The 21,830-nt window shown below is 39.7% G+C and overlaps 1 protein-coding gene across 4 annotated transcripts in view; it reads right to left on the bottom strand.

Annotated features, from left to right (window-relative positions):
- The window catches only part of rnf130.S (ring finger protein 130 S homeolog), a 139,758-nt gene that overhangs the window by 19,582 nt on the left and 98,346 nt on the right, over positions 1-21,830 (bottom strand). Inside the window, exons 7-9 of one of the 4 annotated variants that reach the window (XM_018254937.2) lie at positions 15,111-15,315; positions 5,773-5,866; positions 348-537 (exon numbers count right to left, since the gene is read on the bottom strand). In XM_018254937.2, coding sequence (XP_018110426.1) covers positions 522-537; positions 5,773-5,866; positions 15,111-15,315 — 315 coding nt within the window. In that variant the 3' untranslated portion in view covers positions 348-521. Of the gene's footprint in view, positions 1-347; positions 538-5,772; positions 5,867-7,513; positions 7,627-8,986; positions 9,771-15,110; positions 15,316-21,830 lie in introns of those variants that run through there. The other 3 variants (XM_041588024.1, XM_018254939.2, XM_018254938.2) reach the window with 3 other exon arrangements.

Raw genomic sequence — 21,830 nt, 5'->3', positions numbered from 1 at the left:
CTCTCCCAAAGGGAGGGGGCCACCTCCGTATCTCGGCATGGCACAAAAATTTTATTCTAAATTTACACCGAAGGTAGCAAACCAGGTAGAAATGACTACACTATATGATATTGCTGTCTTTCTTTAAAGCCTATTTGAGCTCCGGCTCAGTATAAATAGTTGATGGCGAAGGAGGAATTAATGTGAGCCTGTAGAAGAGTTATTATTTGAACATAAGGCATGAACTATGTTGATCTAGTACCAGGCAGTTTAAATAATATATCATAAAAGCATGCATTTGCATGAGAGCTGCAGAATGGAATGTCTGAGAAAGCCGTAAATGTTAGAAAACAAGTCAACACAGTGTGTTTCTTTATATCTGTTTAATTAGGTATTGACAAGTCCACAGAAGATTTGGCACTAAAATGAAAGCAATGGAAAAAATATATATATATTCTTATTTGAAACAAAATAAGATCTTCTGCAGCTTGTTAAGCAACAGGTGGAAATTCGTTTTTCTGGTCTCCTATGAGTGCGCTGCATCAAGACCACTCGACTCTGGAAGGTGAGCAGAGATAATAAAGAGTAAGAACAAGGAAACAGAATCCATTTATAAGCCATGAACATTGCATCTTTATTTACTGGTATATTCAACTGCCAGAGATGCCTGCAGAGGAGAGTCTCATGGTGAGATGCCCCAAGCAGTAATAAATAATATAAATCCCAGTCCCAGGAGGGTTTCAGAGGACCCTGAACTCAAAGCCTACTCTGATTAAACATAATATCTCCCTCAATATCCTTAAAAGGTGGTTCATATTTAGCTTAACTTTTAGTATGTTACAGAATGGCTAATTCTAATTAACTATTCAATTGGCCTTCATTTTTTAATTTATATCGTTTTTGAATTTTGACACTCTCCAGCCTTCAAATGGGGGTCAGTGACCCCATCTAAAAAACGGTCTGTAAAACTACAGGTTTATCAGTATTGCTACTATTTATTACTCATCTTTCTATTCAGACCCACTCATCCATATTCCAGTCTCTTAAGACCCCCATACATGGGCCAATAAAGCTGCCGACAGATCGAGACGGCAGCTTATTGGCCAGTATGTGGGGCCATCAGATGGGCTTCCCCGATCGATATCTGCCTGAAAGTCGGCCAGATGTTGATCGGGCAGGTTAAAAAATCCTGTTGGATCGCAGCTGCATTTATGAGTATATGCAGTCCCACGATCCACCCGTATAGGATCCTTTATGATCCGATCATTGGGGCCCTAGGGCCCATGATCGGATCAGCACGATATTGCTCACTTCAATGTGGCATAGTGGGGAGAGATCCGCAAAATGATTCGGTCCCGTGATCTGACCGCCCGTATAGGATCTATTATGATCCGATCGTTGGGCCTAGGGTTGACACCTGGCCGATATTTTACTGGTCTGGCAGGTAAAAATGATGGTTGATCCCAATGTTATTAATAGGGAAAAAACATAAATATATAGGAAGGCCGGTATTTTTTCCAGAAAAGGTCCCAGGATCGGATCAGGCCGATTTCGCCCACTTCAATGTGGGCATATCGGGGAGAGATCCGCTTGTTTGGTGACATAGCCAAACGAGAGGATCTCTACGTCTATGGCCACCTTTATTCAAATCCATGCATGGTTGCTAGGGTAATTTTGACCCTAGAAACCTGATTGGAGATACAGCAAAATGGAGAGCTGAATGGAATGAATAAAAAGTTGGAACATTGCGTTGGCATGGCAATATCACACCATGTTGGCTTTGCAATGAACCCAGACAAGCCTTGCGGGGTTAGCGATGACACAGGCATGTGATCTGTGTGGTATCGCTAAGAAACAAAATAATGAGCCAGGGAGCATGCACAGGGTTTGGGATGATTCATGTTCTCGCCTGGACTGGATTATTTCTTTACACTAAAATGAGGTCACTTCACTTGGCATCTTCTACATTGCAAGTAGGGGTGACAACACTTTGTTAAAAAAAACAAGAATGTGCCACTAAAATATAGAAGGAACGTGCTTAAAGGACATGTCCACCCAAAAAAAACTAATTTGGGCTAATAAAAGAAAACAGAATTCTAAGCAACTTTCCAATATGAATTTATGAAAAATTGTCAGTGCTTTAAGTTATTTAAAATTCGGAGTTCTCCAGCAAAGACAGGTCTGTTAATCAGAGGCAGCAGGAAGTGGAACAGATGGGTGGGACAAGTAGGGTTTTTGCAGAAATTCTCAATAAATTAACCCGAAACACAACTTTTTTTTTTTTTTAAAGGACGTCGACCCAAAAAAAAAAAAAATGTTTTTGCCTAATAAAAGAAAACTTAATTCTAAGCACCTTTGCAATATACATTCGTTACAATTTTTCTATGGTTTGTAAGTTATGTGTATATGTATTGCTATTGAAAGCAGTGTCTGTCCCTTTCTATTCTCTGCCCTGATGGATCAGACTGTTGATACAATGTAAGACAAGGCAGCTGATTAACAGACCTGCTGGGAAACTAAGACTTTTGCAGCATGTTTAAAAAGTGACAACCAGGAGTTAAAGGAACGGTAACATCAAAAAATGAAAGTGTTTTAAAGCAATAAAAATATAATGCACTAGTAAAACCGGGGTGTTTGCTTCAGAAACTCTACTATTGTTTATATAAATAAGCTGCTGTGTAGCAATGGGGGCAGGTAACACAGCAGATAGCAGATCTATAGAACATAATGGTGTTTTTCTGTTATCCACTATTTAACCAGTGCCATATAGACTTTTTTCAATTTCCCCCATTGCTACACAGCAGCTTGTTTATATAAACTATAGTAGTGTTTCTGAAGCAAACAGATCTGTTTTACCAGTGTAGGGCAACACTACATGATATTTTCATTACTTTAAATTAGGGATGCACCGAATCCAGGATTCGGTTCGGGATTCTGCCTTTTTCAGCAGAATTCGGCTGAATCCTTCTGCCGGGCCGAAACAAATCTGAATCCTAATTTGCATATGGAAATTAGGGGTGAGGAGGGAAATTGCGTGACTTTTTGTCACAAAACAAGGAAGTAAAAAATGTTTTCCCCTTCCCACCCCTAATTTGCATATGCATATTCGGCCGAATCTTTCGCAAAGGATTTGGGGGTTTCGGCCGAATCCAAAATAGTGGATTTGGTGCATCCCTACTTTAAAATACTTTCATTGTTAGGTGTTACTGTTCCTTTAAGCAAATGCTGCTTTCAATAGCTGTAATTTTAAAAACTACTTTAAAAGCACTGACAATTTTTAATAAATTCATATTGGAAAGTTGCTTAGACTTGTGTTTTTTTATTAGTAGGCACATTTTTATTTTTGTGTTTGACTTGCCCTTTAAAGCATGCCTTTCCTTGCCCTTTAAACATGGTGGAAATGAAAGGCAGTAACAGTAATGTTTATCACCACGGACATGGAACCAGCATTAGTACTACAGAGACAAAATATTAAAAAAAAAAACGTAAAAATATAACAAAAAAATTGTGTAATGGGTTAACTGAAATTTGTCTTCTTTTTTTAAAAAAAAATTTTGATTCATAATTATGCCTCGTGGAATGACCACGTCAGTTAGTAGCAATAAAATGTATATTATCCTAGCAGCGTAATGGAAAGTCAATCTTTTTATATACCTTTAAAATAGCATTCCGGAGAGAGAGATGCTCTTATGTATATGGACAGCTCATTTCATTACTGCATAGGCACTCACAATGAGAACAGCGTATTGATTCCCTAACGTTACAGGCCTGATGGACTTGCAGTCGTTTATCATAAGCAAAATATGAGCCGCAAGCATCTTGCTTCAGAAACGACAGACATTTCAGAAGAGTGAAGCTTGAATCCATTCATGTCTCAGGACCTCTCGTAGCGGCAAGGTAGTCAAAAAGCTATTTTGCAAGTCTCAGTGGCACCATTCTGGCTTAAACCTATTGCACTGGTTTATGATTAAATTGCAAAAAGGTTTTATGCCTTTCTCCCGACACACAGACAAAAACACATTCATGTTTTCAAAAATAACAGGGCAAATATATAAATATTAAAAGGGTGGTTCACTTTTAAGTTATAGTACGTTATAGAATGGCTAATACTAATACATCTTTTCAATTGGCCATCATCGTTTCCTTTTTTTTATAGTTTTTGATATGATTTGCCTTCTTCTTCTGACTCTTTCCAACATTTAAATGGGAGTCACTGACCCCATCTTTAATAAAAAAAAAAATGCTCTGTAAGGCTAAACGTTTATTTATTTAAGTATATTTTATGCAGGCCCTCTCCTATTTCATATTTCAGTCTCTTATTCAAGTCAACGAAACGGCAAACTGGAGAAGTGCTGCATAAAATAACAAAAAATATCGGGTACATATCAGAAATGTTTATAATATAAGGGGGTCGTTTTAGGGCAAAGACAAACTCCTCTAGCTGGGATGACTAGTCTGTAGTGATGTGCGGGCCGGCCAGATACCCACTCGCTTTTCTTAAGCGGTTGCGGGTTTTGCTCTTCTCCTGCTCTCCCTGCCCGCCACCGTCAAATGAAATCAACTTTTGGGTCCGTCTCTTATAGACGCTGTGCTGCTCGCTCTGCCCTTTTGTGACATCATCGGTGGGGGCGGATTTATAAAAGCAACTCGGAAAGTGCGGATGCGGGCGAGCGTGGGCTTGGTTAGGGTCGTTGGTTAGGGTCGGGTTAGGGAAATCCCGACCCGCACATCACTACTAGTCTCCTCTGAATCCTTCCCCAGAGGCTAAAATGCAAATCGCTGCTGAATAACACGTATGCAGCCCAGTGTTGGCTTGCTATTAAACTGCAGGCTACTTTGGAAAGCAGAGGCACCCCATCGGCAGTTCCCATTTTAGCTGCAGGGGAGGCATTCAGTGATTAGTCCCTACTAGAGGAGATTAATCAGGGGCAACTAATCTACTCTGCCACTCCATAGAACAATGATCCCCAACCAATGGCTTGTGAGCAACATGTTGCTTACCAACCCTTTGGATGTTGCTGCCAGTGGCCTCAAAGCAGGTGATTATTTTTGAATTCCAGGCTTGGAGGCAAGTTTTGGCTGCATAAAAAACAGATGTATTGCCAATCAGAGCCTCTTGCACCGGCCCGGGGTTATAGCAGTGAGCACCACAAAGCGATCCTCTTCCATCTTCCTCTTCCTTTGTGAGGCTGCATATGCGCAGTAGAGCGAAAAGCCGAACTTTAACTTAAAAGTCAGGGAAATTTGAAGAAAGAAGCCGGAAGAGGATTGCTCCGTGGTGCTCACTGGTATAACCCCGGGCCTGTGCAGTTTTCTGCTGATAGGAGCAACGGCCCGGGGTTTCAGGTAAGTCAATACAATCACTTGGGGGTGCCTAACATTTGGCACCCCCAAGTGCAAGACAATTTTCCTTCTCCTTTAAAGCAGAGTGCGGTGTTAAGGCTAGGGCCACACTGGGCTGAAACCGGCAGGCCCATTACTGTGAGCAGTATCTTGTGTCGGCTCCAGCGTGAGCACACTTTCTGGATTTCGGCACCTGAAGTCTCCCGTTTCTTTCCTGAAACCTGCCGAATGTATTCACACTGGAGCCGATACAAGGCTTCCTGACGCAAAAGAAGAAGGAAGATAGAGCTTGCGATGAGGGGCTGAAATGGGTTTTGGCCCCCTCTGGCTCTAGCCTAAATGTGCTTTCATGATTTTAGATGGGATGGAACACACTGTGAATGCCTGGCTGCTTTACATAAAAACAAAATTCATTGTGTATTAAGAAAAAAGAAAGGTGTTGCTACTTACTCTGTGGCATACAAGGTGGCCGTGGCTTTGATGATCATGTAGCAAAGGGTAAGGGCGCTGAGAAGACCGAAGCTGGCAATGATAAACCATTCTTCTGTTGACAAAGGAAATGGGAGGGAGTCACTCTTGACAGGAATTGCAGGAGCAAGGCCAGCATTTCAGTGCTATGCCCGAGGGCGGAAGGGAACGAGAAAAAGGCAGCCAAAACACAGGCACGGCTCAAATGGGATGGAAAGCGCAGATTAATATTGTTACTTGTAGGAGAGAGAGAGAATGTCAGAATTAGAGACAGGGATGTGATAGACGCTGCTTCTATTAGCTCATAGAAGAGCATTAAAGAGCATATTAGAAAATCCACAGGTAGGCATTCCAAACACTTAATTAAAGAAAGTTAAAAGAAACTCAATACGATCTTTAGTTCTCAAAAGAAAATCTGAATTCTCTATGGAGCCTTTTGTGATTTGGACCACAGTGCCGTGAAGTGTCCAGCTTAGGAGTGCAAAGAAAAAATACAGTTGGCTCAAAACAAACCATTCTGGTGCAAATAATGTCCTGTTATAGGGCACTTTGTCTCACAGGGTGTGCCCAAAGCATGCAATAAAATATCTTTCATTAAACAGTTTGCATTTGGTGTCCTTATCATTTGAAAGTGACAGCAGTTAAAGACATTAGAGAGCGCACGCGAAATGGAAGAGCGGCACAGTCAGCAAAGGAGATTATTAGTAGTATTTTGCCATCTTTTAGCTTACAAAGCTGCCGGCGCTAATCTTGTTTGTTTTATGAACACGCAGAAGGAGAAACTGTTTGTAGACTGGATTTTGCAGACAATCCCATAGGAGCAAACAGCAGGCTGTGGCTGGGAAACGTACCAATATGATCTCGTAAGGCTTGCCAAGTACCAAAATGCCGATCGCTATTTAATCTTTCTTGACAATTACTGCAGGGCTATCACAGATTCAAAACAGGCCTTTGCTCATTTTGACTTTTCATTATTCAAGACGGTGCTGAGCAATATAGAAATATTTGTTGACAGTAACGTCGTTTTTTTCATTTATATTAACCACATAAAGTCCACTTGGGATTTTCCAGCCTATTGTATGGTGTTACTTTATTTGAGGTGTACAGCTCCACATTAAATGCCCAGCTGTAAGTGAGGGTCATTTCAATCCTGCTACAACCTAAGGGTTTAGCGCAGCCTGTTCTTACATGTAGAACTACAACATTACAAGCTACATGTAGCACAGGGTTGTATCAGGCAGTGAATTTAAGAATCTTCTGATTTAACTCTATGATACAAAGGTGGCTAAAATCCCAGCAATATTGTACACATATATTCCTGCATTCCACATCACATCACAAGCCATCAAATTTCATATGACACATTATAGTATCTTTCAATTTATTTTCTTTTGAGAGCCATTGAATACCTTTTAACATTCAATTATTTCATGTTTATTATTATTATTTACAATGCTTGGCAAAGTTATGGGTGCCAAATTCACTCCGTTCTATGCCAACCTCTATCTAGGCTGGTGGGAGAAAATGTTCATAAATGGTGAATCTAATGACTGTAGGGAATGCATTCACTATTACGGAAGATTTATTGACGGTTTGTTCTTTATTTGGTTAGGTACAGTAGAAAAATTCCAATAGTTTGTTGAATATATTAATAATAACACATTAAATTTAAAATTCATTCATGAATTCAGTACAAAAGATATACACTTATATAGATATTACCCTCAAAGGAATAAGAAATAGTGTGCCATCACCCTTAGTCTCCAAATAAAATAGGTGTCAATACTACATCCCTAGCCGAATATAAATGTGTGTGCCATGGGTATTTGTGGGTATCTGTAAGAAAATAAGCATATAAAGGTTAAATTAAGAAATGTTGACCTGGAACATAGTATTTGTACCTGGATAGAGAACTGGCTAAAAGATAGACTACAAAGAGTGGTGGTAAATGGAACATTTTCTAATTGGACCAGTGTTGTTAGTGGAGTACCGCAGGGCTCTGTACTAGGTCCCTTGCTTTTCAACTTGTTTATTAATGACCTGGAGGTGCACATTGAAAGTACTGTTTCTATTTTTGCTGATGATACTAAATTGTGCAGAACTATAGGTTCCATGCAGGATGCTGCCACTTTGCAGAGTGATTTGTCTAAGTTGGAAAACTGGGCAGCAAACTGGAAAATGAGGTTCAATGTTGATAAATGCAAGGTTATACACTAAATGGCAGTGTATTGGGAGTTTCCTTAACTGAGAAGGATCTAGGGGTTTTTGTGGATAACAAGTTGTCTAATTCTGGGCAGCGTCATCCTGTGGCCACTAAAGCAAATAAAGTTCTGTCTTGCATAAAAAAAAAACATAATTCTGCCTCTTTATAGGTCCCTGGTAAGGCCTCATCTGGAGTATACAGTGCAGTTTTGGACTCCAGTCCTTAAGAGGGATATAAATAAGCTGTGCAGACATTAAGTGCAACTAAACTGGTTTAGGGATAGAAGGTTTTAACTAAGAGGGTAGTCTGTCAAGTTTGGGGTTGTTTTCCTGGAGAAAAGACACTTGCAAGGGGACATGATTACTCAGTATAAGTATATTAGGACATTTTAGACAGATAGGGGCGGGGGATCTTTTTCCCCATAAAATGGATCACGCACCCGAGGCCACCCCTTCAGACTAATTACATAGTTAAATCGGATTGAAAAAAGACAAAGTCCATCAAATTCAACCCCTCCAAATGAAAACCCAGCATCCATACACACAACCCTCCCTACTTTCACATAAATTATATACCCATATCTATACTAACTATAGAGTATCACAATAGCCTTTGATATTATGTCTGTTCAAGAAACCATCCAAGTCACTCTTAAAGGCATTAACAGAATCAGAATCACAACATCACCCGGCAGTGCTTTCCACAACCTCACTGTCCTGACTGTGAAGAACCCCCTACTTTGATTCAAATGAAAATTATTTTCTTCAAGTCTGGGGTGGCCTCTGATACGGTGATCCACTTTATGGGTAAAAAGGTCCCCTGCTATTTGTCTATAATGTCCTCTAATGTACTTGTAAAGTGTAATCATGTCCCCTCGCAAGAGCCTTTTTTCCAGAGAAAACAACCCCAACCTTGACAGTCTCCCCTCATAATTTAAGTCTTCCATCCCTCTAACCAGTTTAGTTGCACTTAGTCTCTGCACTCTCTCCAGCTCATTTATATCCCTCTTAAGGACTGGAGTCCAAAACGGCAATGCATACTCTAGATGAGGCCATAAGATGTTTTTTGTTTTTTAAAAGATCACAAATAGAAGCATCTTGCATACAGCCACAATTAGTTGTGCATCTTGCAATCCAAACTGTAGTTTGTTTCGAATAGAAATAATTTTATATCTGGAACATTTTCTGCAAATAGGATATTTTTGAGAATTCTATGAAAATATATGATGCTGAAGATTCAACACAAGTCTGCTGTCAGCTACTGTAGCAGTTTGTAATGGATTGGCCCCAATGTCCCAGTCCGACCTGGACCAATACATGCATACGCTCAGGCTAAAACTAAACTTCAATTAGCCAACCAAAATATGTAGTAGCATGCGAATAAAGTATGGTTCAGGGTCCTCTGTTTTAATAATTCCAACAGCAGATTAACTGCACTACCGGCTGCTATGGCGTTATTTATCCAAGTCACTCAATAACCCACTAGGATTACAGATGGCTCTGCATTTACAACAAGTACCTTTCTCATTGTTTCAATAACATCGATGCAGCTTTTTAACAATGCTTAATCATTTTATATTTTCATTATCATGTACCACAGCAACACTTTCCAAGTCCATCCAGCTACATTTGTTATTACATACTTCAGCACCTCTTTAATATATTTTTCTATCTCAGATGCTGTGCAACAGCTGGGAATCCATTTGTCTTTGTCTTTGTCTGTTGGACCTCTGAGCCGGATCCACATCCACTGATACCGATTGCACTGGGTCCATGATCTTGTTTAAAGGAGGAGCAAAGTTTTAAAATGACAGAGCAAAAATGCTAAATGCATGAAAATATAGAATGAGGCTTTAAAAAAATGATTTAAGAATCTCCAAAAGAGACTATTTCCAGTATCAGGGACTCCTGACCAACTTCAGACACTGAAAGAAAAACATTTTGTGCTTTTACCCTTTGCAGAGATCTATGGCCAAGCAAGGAGGTAGCCATACATGGGCTCATCGGTGTACAATGGGTATGGCCTCCTTTCTATGGTTCAAATTGTTTGTGCAAGGGCGAATAAGCAATCATAACATCATTGGCTTCCCTTTAATTCCTCATCTGTTGATGCACCATGCACTAGCTGACAGCAGAATTAAATTTTTAATTGTTAAACCTGCCCAATCCCTGGCAGCACCTACTTTTGGATCATTCCCTGTTTTCTTTATGTGATTGCCTACCTACTTTGATTCTGCTCCCCTCTTCCTTCACCCTTCTATCTGGTTTGATTTGTTTTCTTTTTCTATACAACCCGCTCTATTCCTTTTCTGCTCATCACTTTTTTTCTCCTTTTCTATCTATGTGCTGTCATCTTTCCTTCTCCTACATTCACTTTTATTTAACCTTTTCTTATTTTTTCTTTTGCCTCCCTTTCCCTCTGCAATATTTTGCTGTGTACTGTTCTTCTATAGCTTGTGCAAGGCTGTCTTTCTCCACTGATGTATAATATAGAAATGAACAGCCTGAAGCAGCTCCTGATAAAATATTTCTAATATTTTGTGACTTTGTGCCGGCTCAGTTATATGATCAGATCAGTCATTATAGTGCTAATAAACAGAAAGCATCACTATTTTAACGACCAATCATATTGCTGAGCCTGCACCAAGCTGAAAAATATTAAATTTTTTTTTATCAGATTCAGATCAGGCCATTTATGTCTAACACACACACACATATATATGTATGTATGTGCCTCCTATAGCCTTTGATGAGTCTCTGGATTCTGGATGGTGGTATTTTTGACCATTCATCCATACAAAATCTCTCCAGTTCAGTTAAATGTGATGGCTGCCGAGCATGGACAGCCTGCTTAATTTCATCCCATAGATTTTCAATGATATTCAAGCCGGGGGACTGTGAAGGCCATTCCCGAATATTGTACTTCTCCCTCTGCATAAATGCCTTTCTAGATTTCAAAATGTGTTTAGGGTCATTGTCTGCTTGGAATATCCAACCCCTGTGTAACTTCAACAAGGGCCCCAGTCCCTGAACTAGCCACACAGCTAGGGTTGCCACCTTTTCTGGAAAAAAATACCGGCCTTCCTATATATTTAGCTTTTTTCCCTATTAATAACATTGGGATCAACCATCATTTTTACTGGCAAGACCGGTAAAACACCGGCCAGGTGGCAAACCTACAAACAGCCCCACAGCATGATGGAACCTCCACCAATTTGACAGTAGGTAGCAGGTGTTTTTCTTGGAATGTGGTGTTCTTCTTCCACCATGCAAAGTGCTTTTTGTTATGACCAAATAACTAAATTTTTGACTCATCAGTCCAAAGCACTTTGTTCCAAAATTACTGTCGCTTGTCTAAATGACCTTTTGCATACAACAAGCGACTCTGTTTGTTGCATGAGTGCAGAAAGGGCTTCTTTCTCATCACCCTGCCATACAGATGTTCTTTGTGCAAATTGCGCTGAATTGTAGAACAATATACAGATACACCATCTGAAGCAAGATGTTCTTGCAGGTCTTTGGAGGTGATCTTTGGGTTGTTTGTAACCATTCTCACAATCCTCCACACATGCTGCTCCTGTATTTTTCTTGGCCTGCCAGACCTGGGTTTTACAGCAACTGCGCCTGTGGCCTTCCATTTCCTGATTATGTTCCTTACAGTTGAAACGGACAGTTTAAACCTCTGAGATAGCTTTTTGTAGCCTTCCCCTAAACTATGATACTGAACAATCTTTGTTTTCAGATCTTTTAAACGTTGCTTTGAGGATCCCATCATGTCACTCTTCAGAGGAGAGTAAAACAAAAGCACAACTTGCAATTGACCACCTTAAATACCTTTTCTTATGATTTGACACACCTGCCTATGAAGTTCAAGGCTTAACGGGCAAATCCAACCAATTTGGTGTTGCCAGTAATCAGTATTGTGCAGTTACATGCATTCAAATTAGCAAAATTACAAGAGTACCCACATTTTTTCACATTTGATTTAATTTCATACAACTGAATAATGCTTCACTAAAAATGTTTGGTCAGAAAACACCCCAGTACTTAGATGTTTCTGGGAAATGAAAGACATGCCAATGTTATCTTTTTTGTTGAAAGTGGAGTAAATTATTATGCAGGCTGAGAGGGGTTCCAAACTTTTTCACATGACTGTACATATCTATATCTATATATATATTTATATCTATATATATATTTATATCTATATATATATTTATATCTATATATATATATATATCAACTTCCTGAAGACTGCTTGAGTTTGGAGCCCGAAACGTGGAAATAAAGAATAAGTCCTGTGAGTGCAGTTCTTTTTGCGTGCGTGCGTGCGTGCGCGCGCGTGTGTGTATACACACACACATTGGTGAAGAAGAGCATCCTTGAGAAATCATGCAGGGGTAGGGTATGCAACTGCATATTGTAAATGTGCAGCTGCAGGGTAAAAAAAAGAGAAGCTGGGGAAAGGACAGAATTTTTTTTAGCAGAAAATATTGCGGCCTGTGTTCCTATTTCAATATCCAACACTTTCGGTTTTTGTCTCTAAAAAATGTAATCAATTTTATAGCTACCAAGAGCAACCCCCGTAAAAGTTGGCAAAAGCCATTTGGTGCCTAAATATAAATATGGCCCTGCTCCTTAATTTACCTGTGGCCTTCTGTGAATTCAGAAGTGCTGGTATAAAAGCAAAAATAATTAAAAGCCACATGCATGCACACACAGCTGAGAAAACATTCTTTTCTGTATATGAATTATGTAAAATATGGCTGAAAGCAAAATATTGGAAAGTGATATTTTAAGCATAAGTACTGACATCAAATTTAGGAATGTTTTTTTCCTGTAGCTTCCACTGTTCCAAACCAATCCCACAGTCTTAGAATCAAAAGAATCAAAGTTCTACATAAGCCAGAGACTAAGCAGGACCGGAACCAGGGGAAGGCAAAAATGATCTTCAGATCAGGGCCATAATAGTGTAAACGTTATGAACTACTGCCCAGCTGTTTGCTTCACCTGCAGAAATGTTTTCAACACCCAATTTATTTTTGTTTTTTATCACTGCACAGCAAGGTATTAATGCAGAAACTAGATGCAGAAGGGATCAGATAATATACAACATACTTAAGCACATTTATTGTTCAGTTTGTGATTGTGCAGTTTGCTCACTGCTAAGAAGCTAATGTGTTTATTTAGGTATTATATTGCTTATCCAGGCTTAAATTTAAAAGGCAGACGTGGGGAGCAAGGATTAGTAAATACTGAATATGTACATTTCTGCTTGTGGGGGCACTGAAATAAATCTGATGAACATGTAGAAGTTAAGGGGGTACTTAATCATTTGTGTGCAAGAAATATGTTCAATTTGGATTTTTTTTAGAGGTTCTGCTGCTCCAAGTGTGTCAAATAAGCTGTTGGCACAGCAACACCCTGGGTATAGCACCTTCCTGAGACATCGGAAAGTCTGCTGCAAATGGTACATTTCCCTTTTTATGATGGAATCCTGAAATCCTGCAGCAAGGGGAGGGGGGATAGATAAAAAAGGAGTCTGTATGACTAACTGTCAAAAGGGTCGTATAGTGTGGCTATTTTCTGTCCAATGAACGGTCGCCCATTTTAATTGTTGACAGAGGCAGAAAAATGACAGGAAATAGGTTTTTTGTATATGCCGGTCGCAAATTAGTCATTTTCCTTTACTGCCATTTTTATGAATTTCCCCTTAGTGTGCAGATGCCAGGCTTGGCAGTGTGCCCAGCCCATATCTTCAATGTTTCAATTAAATGTTTTCTACAAGTTCAGCCAGTCCTGCATTTTGCCATGCCTTGGCTGAGTGATCCAATTCAAGAGTTATCTTGTGTACATTAGCTGTAATAAACTACTGCGACCAAACTAGGCCTCATTATCTGCAGTCCCAGATACAAGCGCAAGATCACTCAGCCTTTATGTATGCGGCTCTACTGCACTTACAGATTAAAAATCTGGCACAAGGTACAGAGCACTGTTAACTACTGAGCCGACAGTGTTACTCAAGTGTCCTTTCAATCCTGTTATCATAATTTATAGCTTTAATACAATACTAATATAAACATAAAACATTAATAACCACTCTTTGGATGTCAATAGGATTCTCTAAATTCCTATTAAAAATACCACTTGGCCCAAAAAACAATTCTCAGTTTTGCACACATTAAAATGCCATATGTTTCAGCTGCATATTGTCTTGTGCCTATTTATGCGAATGAATGCAAAAAACTCATTACGTTTCACTGCTGCAATTGACTAAGGCTCACTTAGTACACTGCCCCAGAAGTGAAAGTATATTCCTATATCTCATCCACAAAATGCATACTTTTATGGGTAAAACATTGTGCCATCAGTTTCACTGTAAATGTGCCCACATAAATTTTTTGTCTCAAATTTCAGCCGCACCTTTACACCAGAATTCTGGGTAACACTCCATTAAAGAAACAATTTAAGGGTCGTTATCTTTAAAGGATAAGGAAAGGTCTTTTAAATTTGTGCCAAAAGTTAGGCACCCCTAAGTGATCGCATGTATTTAACTGAAACCCTGGGCCGGTGCTCCTATCAGAAAAAAACTGGAACGGCAGGATTCTTCCAGTGAGCACGAAGGTGCGATTGTCTTCTAGCTTCTTCTTTCTTCTCGCCGCTGCTCATGTGAAGTCAAAGTCGGCTTTTTCTTCCTATTGCGCATGTGTCAGCCCCGGGAAATTTGAGGATAGAAAAAGCCGGAGGAGGATCGCTCCGTGGTGCTCGCTGGAAGAATCCTGGGCTGGTGTAGTTTTCTCCAAATAGGTGCACCAGCCTGGGGTTTCAGGTAAGTACATGTGATCACCTGGGGGTGCCTAACTTTTGGCACCCCCAAGTTAAAACGCCTTTCCGTATCCTTTAAAGATAAACCCAAGTTTAAAGACCTATCCTTCTCCTTTAAGTACACATGGTTCCATTACTATAAGCCATATTAGAAGCCATGTATAGCAGCTGCATATGTCAAGAGTACAAGAGAGGCGCTACAGACTCAAGCAAGCATCGTAAGTTATACTAGCACAAATCAAATGCACAGCTGTAATTATGAATTGCTGTGGTTCTTCCGATAGTGAACTCACTTGTCACAGAAATGTTAATTTCCCCAGTCCTTTGAATGACCTCCACATCATGAGGGACCTGCGATATTCCAGACGAACGCAAGGATTCTAAAGCCAGGGATCCTTCCTCTGTAGCATCACTGGGTGCAGGTCTACGACTTGCTGGCTGGCTTCTGGTTAGTCGCTCCATATCAAATGCTACATTATCCGTACATGGTATGTTTGCCTTAGAACAGGAGATAAACAGGTTTCATTTCAGATTGTTTCATCACAGTAACAATAAATTAATATACAATATTTGTGTATGAGACATGAGGTGGAAAATATTAGAAAAACTGCCACAAATAAATAGAAAATTATATTGTATATTCATGTTAACAAGTATTTTATTAACGTGTCAACATTCTCCACTGCACACTTACATTGAAGGGTATATACAGTTGTGTTCAGAATAATAGCAGTGCGACATCACTAACCTTATCAATCACTGTTTTTGGTAGAAATTGTATTCCTACATGGCAAATAATGTACTAGTAGGTGTACTAGAGTAATAGAAAACCAACAGACCAAACATGCTGCTGATTCTGTGTCACTGAATCATTCATTGAGGCTTGTTCCAAATAATAATATAGTGTTCCAAATAATAGTGTGAAGTTCAATAAGTGAGCTGCTCTTTACAAAACCTGCCGGCACCACTAGGGTGACTTCACCAAATTCTTTGCATTCTATCCTCAAGCAGGCCGAGGCAGCAGTCCTACGGCATTTTCCCTTCTAAAACTACCCGCAGCCGCATTCCACTTATGATCACTGCTTTGCTTCCTTGACTGACGTCGCTCTAAGGAGTCTCAGTTGGAGGAATTTTTGTGCATGGTGTCGCCATGTGATAAATGAAACTAAGACATTTAGGAGTGTACATTTTAACTCTCCAAATGCCTGTAAAACAGAATTAAGTGATTCAGTACACTATGTTGTGAACTTTTATTTTTGCAAAGATTATGGGTAAGTTTTGTTCTCCTTTAAGGAAGGAAGGCAGTAAATTTTGTGCATGCTGGTAACAGTGCATTTCTCTCTGAAAATGGGTTGTTCCAGACATTGTTCAGAAGAACCATATACTTTTATTAAAAAGTTGATTGGAGATACATATAAAGAAGTGCAGAAAATGATAGGCTGCTCAGCTAAAATGATCTCAAATGCTTTACGGTAACCAAACCCCGAAAGAGGTGGAAGAAAATGGAAAACGACCATCTGAATGGATAGAAGAATAGCCACAATGGCAAAGACTCGAGGATTTGTGTCTATGGCCAGCTTAATGTTACAGTTATAAGATGCCTATGTGAAGCCAAGCTATCGGCAAGAAGCCCTCTCAAAGTCCCATTGTCGAAAAAAAAAAAAAAGACGTGCGGAAGAGCTAACAATTTTCTATTTTGACTGGCCTAAAGAGAAATGTTGAATCATTTTGTTGACTGATAAAAGCAAGATTGTTCTTTTTGGGTCTAGGGATACAAGGGATCATGGATCAGTTTTAATACATCAAAATACTTGAAGAGGTCAAGTTGCCTTATGCTGAAGAGGAAATGCCCTTGAAATGCGAGTTTCAACAAGACAATGACCCAAACACATCAGTAAATGAGCAAAATATTGGTTACTAACCAACCAGATTGACGTTATAGAGTGGCCAGCCCAATCCCTGAACCTTAATCCAATAGAAACCTTGTGGGGTGACATCAAAAATGTTGTTCCTAAAGCAAAACCAAGAAATGCAGAAGATAGTAATAATTACTATATTGTTGAGTTGCTCCAATCTGGGAGACAAAATGAATAACACTGCATCATTTAATAATCTACTATTGGTGTTACATGAATGTGAAGCAGGTCCTCTCTTAAATGTCCTTAATTTGCAAGTTTTGCAGCTGACTACAGATGATGCAGAGGCAAGTCACAAATTAATTAAATCTGACATTTAGGGCCGAATCCTCCTGCCCAGCCGAACCGAATCATAATTTGCATATGCACATTAGGGATGGTGAGGGAAATCGCATGACTTTTTGTCACAAAAAAAGGAAGTAAAAAAATGTTTTCCTCTTCCCACCGCTAATTTACATATGCAAATAAGGATTCAGGGGTTCAGCCAAATCCAAAATAGTGGATTTGGTGCATCCCTAGTGACATTTTTACTGGTGTAAATAAGGCCCATACTAGAATATTCTATATATAGAGGAAGATGTGGGGTTATAAATACCAGGATAATAGAGAGATAATAGAGTGAGTCTTTTGCAAACCACTGCTCTAAATGATACTAGATTAACTGATCCTACAATGCAAAAATAAATACACAAATTAGTGAGCAGCAAGACAGGTTGGCAGTTTGCCTCTGTGGAGTGAAGAACCCAGGATTTAAATCTGAATGGTAATCAAAAACAGAAAGGATAATAAATTATTTTAAAAAATCAAAAATTGCAGGCAGCTGAGCTGCAAGCAAGTAGGGAAGGGGCGAGGTAGATCAGCAGGCACCTCCCACTTTCAACAAAGGCCACATCCAGACAAAAATGCCGCTCCTGGTAACTAAGAGCCGAATTTCTGGTTTTCAAACCGGAAATTGGGCTCTTCTAGTGCAGAGAGCGATATTGCGCTCTCTGCACTAAGCGTCGTGGACCGCCCCTGCCCTCTCCGGCGCTATAAAGGTTAGTGCCGTGGGGAGGGTGGGGGCGGCGAAAGAAGGCCGCCTCAGGAGGCATTATAGCCAGAATCGCCCCTGGCTGGAGGACCAAAGATTGCTTATTATTTATCAAATACATAACTGGAAAATATTTTAATATTTCTACTTTTGGTATTCAGAGGGTCCCTGTTGCAGGGCACAAGTACTTTCTACACATTTTACTTGGGTTCATGGTTACAACTGAATGGTGTGTAGGGATCGGTCTAGTGGGTAAAATACCAGCCGTGCTTAGAATTACAACTTCAAGGGGAACTCCACAAAAACATAACTTGAGCTTTTTGAAAAGTAAACATAATTTCAAGAAACTTTGACAATATACATCATTTAAAAAAATATGCAGACTTTTTTAATGGTTTTTTAATGGGTCTGACAGTTCCCTAAGCCTAGCCCCCTGCTCTCCTACTGATCTCACTACTTTGATGAGCTGGCTGACTACTGTTACTTTGTATCAACAGCCTGCTGTCCTCAGCCTGCATCCTCCAAACCCCACAATTCCCTGCACATGTAATTTCAATAAGGAAAGGAACATCACAGTGCAATGCATTGTGGGTTATGTAGTTCCTGCATGCTGTCTGCAAGCTGTGGAGTAGTTGTTACCATATGTAACATCAGTGTTTAGTCCCTCTTTTCCTGCCAGGATTTCAAATGATGCAGAAAGAGAAGAACTGTTAAACAGCTGGATTTCAGCATTGAAAATGGCATTTATTCATACTTTTTCAAGAAACAGGTAACTGTAATGGGTATATTAGGGGTTTCTGTGTTATGTGGGCCTCTTTTGGTTTGGAAGCCGGAGTTCCCCTTTAATCATCATTGTATTTGCTGGTAAACTTCGAATTGCCTGGTGTTCCATCCCCAATTGATGCTTCCAGGTTGGCCCCATTTGTGCCACTGCCCCACCCCTGTATGTCCTAAACCCACGTATTTTATGTTGTCCTGCACCTCATGGTCCAACTTCCAAACCCAAGCACCAAGAATATCTAAAAAAGAAAGGGGTCAGTCCTAATGGTGTGGCATTTCTATGCAAACTAAAAGCTTTGGCATTACAGCAGATCTACTTCTAGCAGGGTGACCTTCTGACGAGTATTGCAAAGGAATCTGGGTTACACGCATGTGATGATTAACTATTAGCAGGTTGTTTGTGCTGCTACACTCCATATTCACATTCCCCCAAATAATCCTCACTAATATTACTGAAATAAACAGAAAACAACCACAAACAAGTAAACAGATGGGCAAAAACATAGTAACTAGCAATTCCATCCAAAATCAGGGCAACAAGCAAGTTTACACAACTACTGTACTGCATGCATACTGACATCATCAATTGTGTAGCTTAGATATGCTCTAGTAATGCCCTATACACTTAACACACCCTTAAATAATAATGTCCTTACCACAGGACCCTATTACCACTACTGCATTAACATGATTCTAAATTTATATCTCACATTCCCTTCCCAGAAACTATTCTCCCACTGTTACTATAAGCACCATCTCTCCATACTCCTACTATACCTGCTATCCCACAGTCACACTCCCTTCCCAGAGACTATTATCCACTGTTACTATTGGAACCAGCCACAGTCCCTTCCCAGAGACTGTTATCCCACTGTTACTATAGACACCATCTCTCCCTACTATACCTGCTATCCCACAGTCACACTCCCTTCCCAGAGACTATTATCCCACTGTTACTATAGGCACCATCTCTCCCTACTATACCTGCTATCCCACAGTCGCACTCCCTTCCCAGAGAGTATTATCCCCACTGCTACTATAGGCACCATCTCTCCCTACTATACCTGATATGCCACAGCCCCTTATTATCTCTGCTGTTACTAAAGGTACCCATTTCCCCTACTATACCTTGTATCCTATAGACAATCCCTTCCCATTATGCCCATTGCTAATATAGGCAACAAATTGCCCTATTATATCAGGGTAATATTGTATAATAACTCCAAACTGCGGATGTGCTAGTGGGTGACATCACAGTCTCGTCTCCCGCAAGCTTTCTACTGTGGACTTCCTGGTAATGCGGGACATTTGACAGGTGATCCGGGACTGCGGGCAGCCAGGTGAAAATCTCGACTCTCTCAGGAATATATATATATATATATATATATATATATATATATATATATATATATATATATATATATATATATATATATATATATATATATATATATATATATATATATATATATATATATACACACACACCGTATATATATATATAGTTTGTAAAAAATGCTGTTGCACTGTAGGGTCTTTTTAAAAAATGTAAAAACTTTATTTGTATTGACGTTTCAACCTTCACTGGGGTCTTTATCTTGATAAAGACCCCAGTGAGTGCCAAAACGTCGATACAAATAAAGTTTTTTAAATTTTTTTAAAAAGACCCTACAGTGCAATAGCATTTTTTTTTACAAACTTTATATACTACTTCTGTTTGCACCAGGGCATTATCTCCTTTAAAGTGTGTGAGAGAGAGAGAGAGAGAGAGAGAGCGAGAGAGCGAGAGAGAGAGAGAGAGAGAGCGAGAGAGCGAGAGAGAGAGAGACATGGGTAGGAATATATTTAGCATTGCACAAATGATTTTTCCTGGATGATGTGGGCTTTGCTCTAGATAACATTTGCCTAAGGCACAGACTAAAAAGTGACATTCCCAAGGTCACAGAGAAATAACATTAGAATCTATAGCTGAAATTCATGGCTATCAGTTTGTTCCAATATCAGATACAATCCGAGGGCAAAAGAAAAACAGAGCTTGTGGGTCAGTCACAGATAATGCACAATTATTGTCTGTCATTACCAAACCAGTAGAGACCATATTTGTATCCAAACATTCATTTATAATGTTAAATGCAACTGTACTGTATGTTGGCCTATGAATAAAATATTTGATTAAGAATAGATAATACACCTGTGCATGTACATTGCAATACATGTTCTATCCCTTTAAACACCCAACTAAGGAACAATGTATTTAGAGATGTAGAATTTGTTCCAGGTTTAGTAACCCTTAGCAACCATTCCAGACACTTACTTTCGAACAGCAGGTCATTAATTACCACCTACTGAATGGATTCTATCCGATTCTAGACCTGGAGCGACCTGAGATTTTTAAAAGATCAGATCCTCATCGTGAGACCACGATTTTCTCGGAACGATCGTACAAATTTACCATCAACTAATTTGCCAGGAAAACAAAGGGGAGCTGCCTGCTTGGCCCTGCAAACATAGATAGATTGCACTGGGGCCGACAAAGATTTTTTGACCTGGCTGATCAATTTCCTGACAGATGTCAGTCAAAAAACCGTAAGATGTACGATCGTTCGAATCCCACTAACCGCACGATAATTTCAAAGGATTGGTCGGACTTCCCTTAAATCAGTCGTTCAGCAAGAAGAATTGTCACGTCTACGGGGAGCTTTAGTTGGAATTAAGTACAAGCCCTGTTTTATGGCTCCTAGTATAGAATCGCCCCTTGGCGAAAAAAAAATATTAGTTCCATCTGGCTTTAAGTATTGAATATTTAAATTTGCAGCAGGATGTACAGCAAGTTTCTAGCCTAAATTTTTGGGAAAGCAATATTTGTTGCACTGCAACATCTTACAAAATACCTATGGCGCAATGTGCAAGAGAGCAATGTTGGTGAATGTCTAATTTGTAAATTTGAATTCCATCCGTGTACAAAGGAATCAGTAAATAGTGCAATATGCTCTGAAAGCAGCTTGTATCGGAGTAAGTGTTCCTCTAGCTGGAGTGTGGCGTATATTAAGAGCCTTCTGGGCATAAGGACACACATACTAATCATTACTTAACGTCCCCATCACTCTCTCATCAATAGAAGGATTGTCCTGCCTATTACTGGTAGCCCCAACACATCAGGGGCACCCTCTACAATAAAGCAAGCTAGACTGCTACAGCAGGGCTGATCTGCATTTCTGTTCAACATACCAGCTTCACTCAACACCCACAAATCCTGTTTGTTTCTGGCTAATTACTCAGATGAGCTG

Source organism: Xenopus laevis, chromosome 3S (assembly GCF_017654675.1).
Source record: "Xenopus laevis strain J_2021 chromosome 3S, Xenopus_laevis_v10.1, whole genome shotgun sequence".
Taxonomy (NCBI): domain Eukaryota; kingdom Metazoa; phylum Chordata; class Amphibia; order Anura; family Pipidae; genus Xenopus; species Xenopus laevis.
Note: the sequence above shows the minus strand (reverse complement) of the source record. Positions and strands in the feature narration are given on the sequence as shown.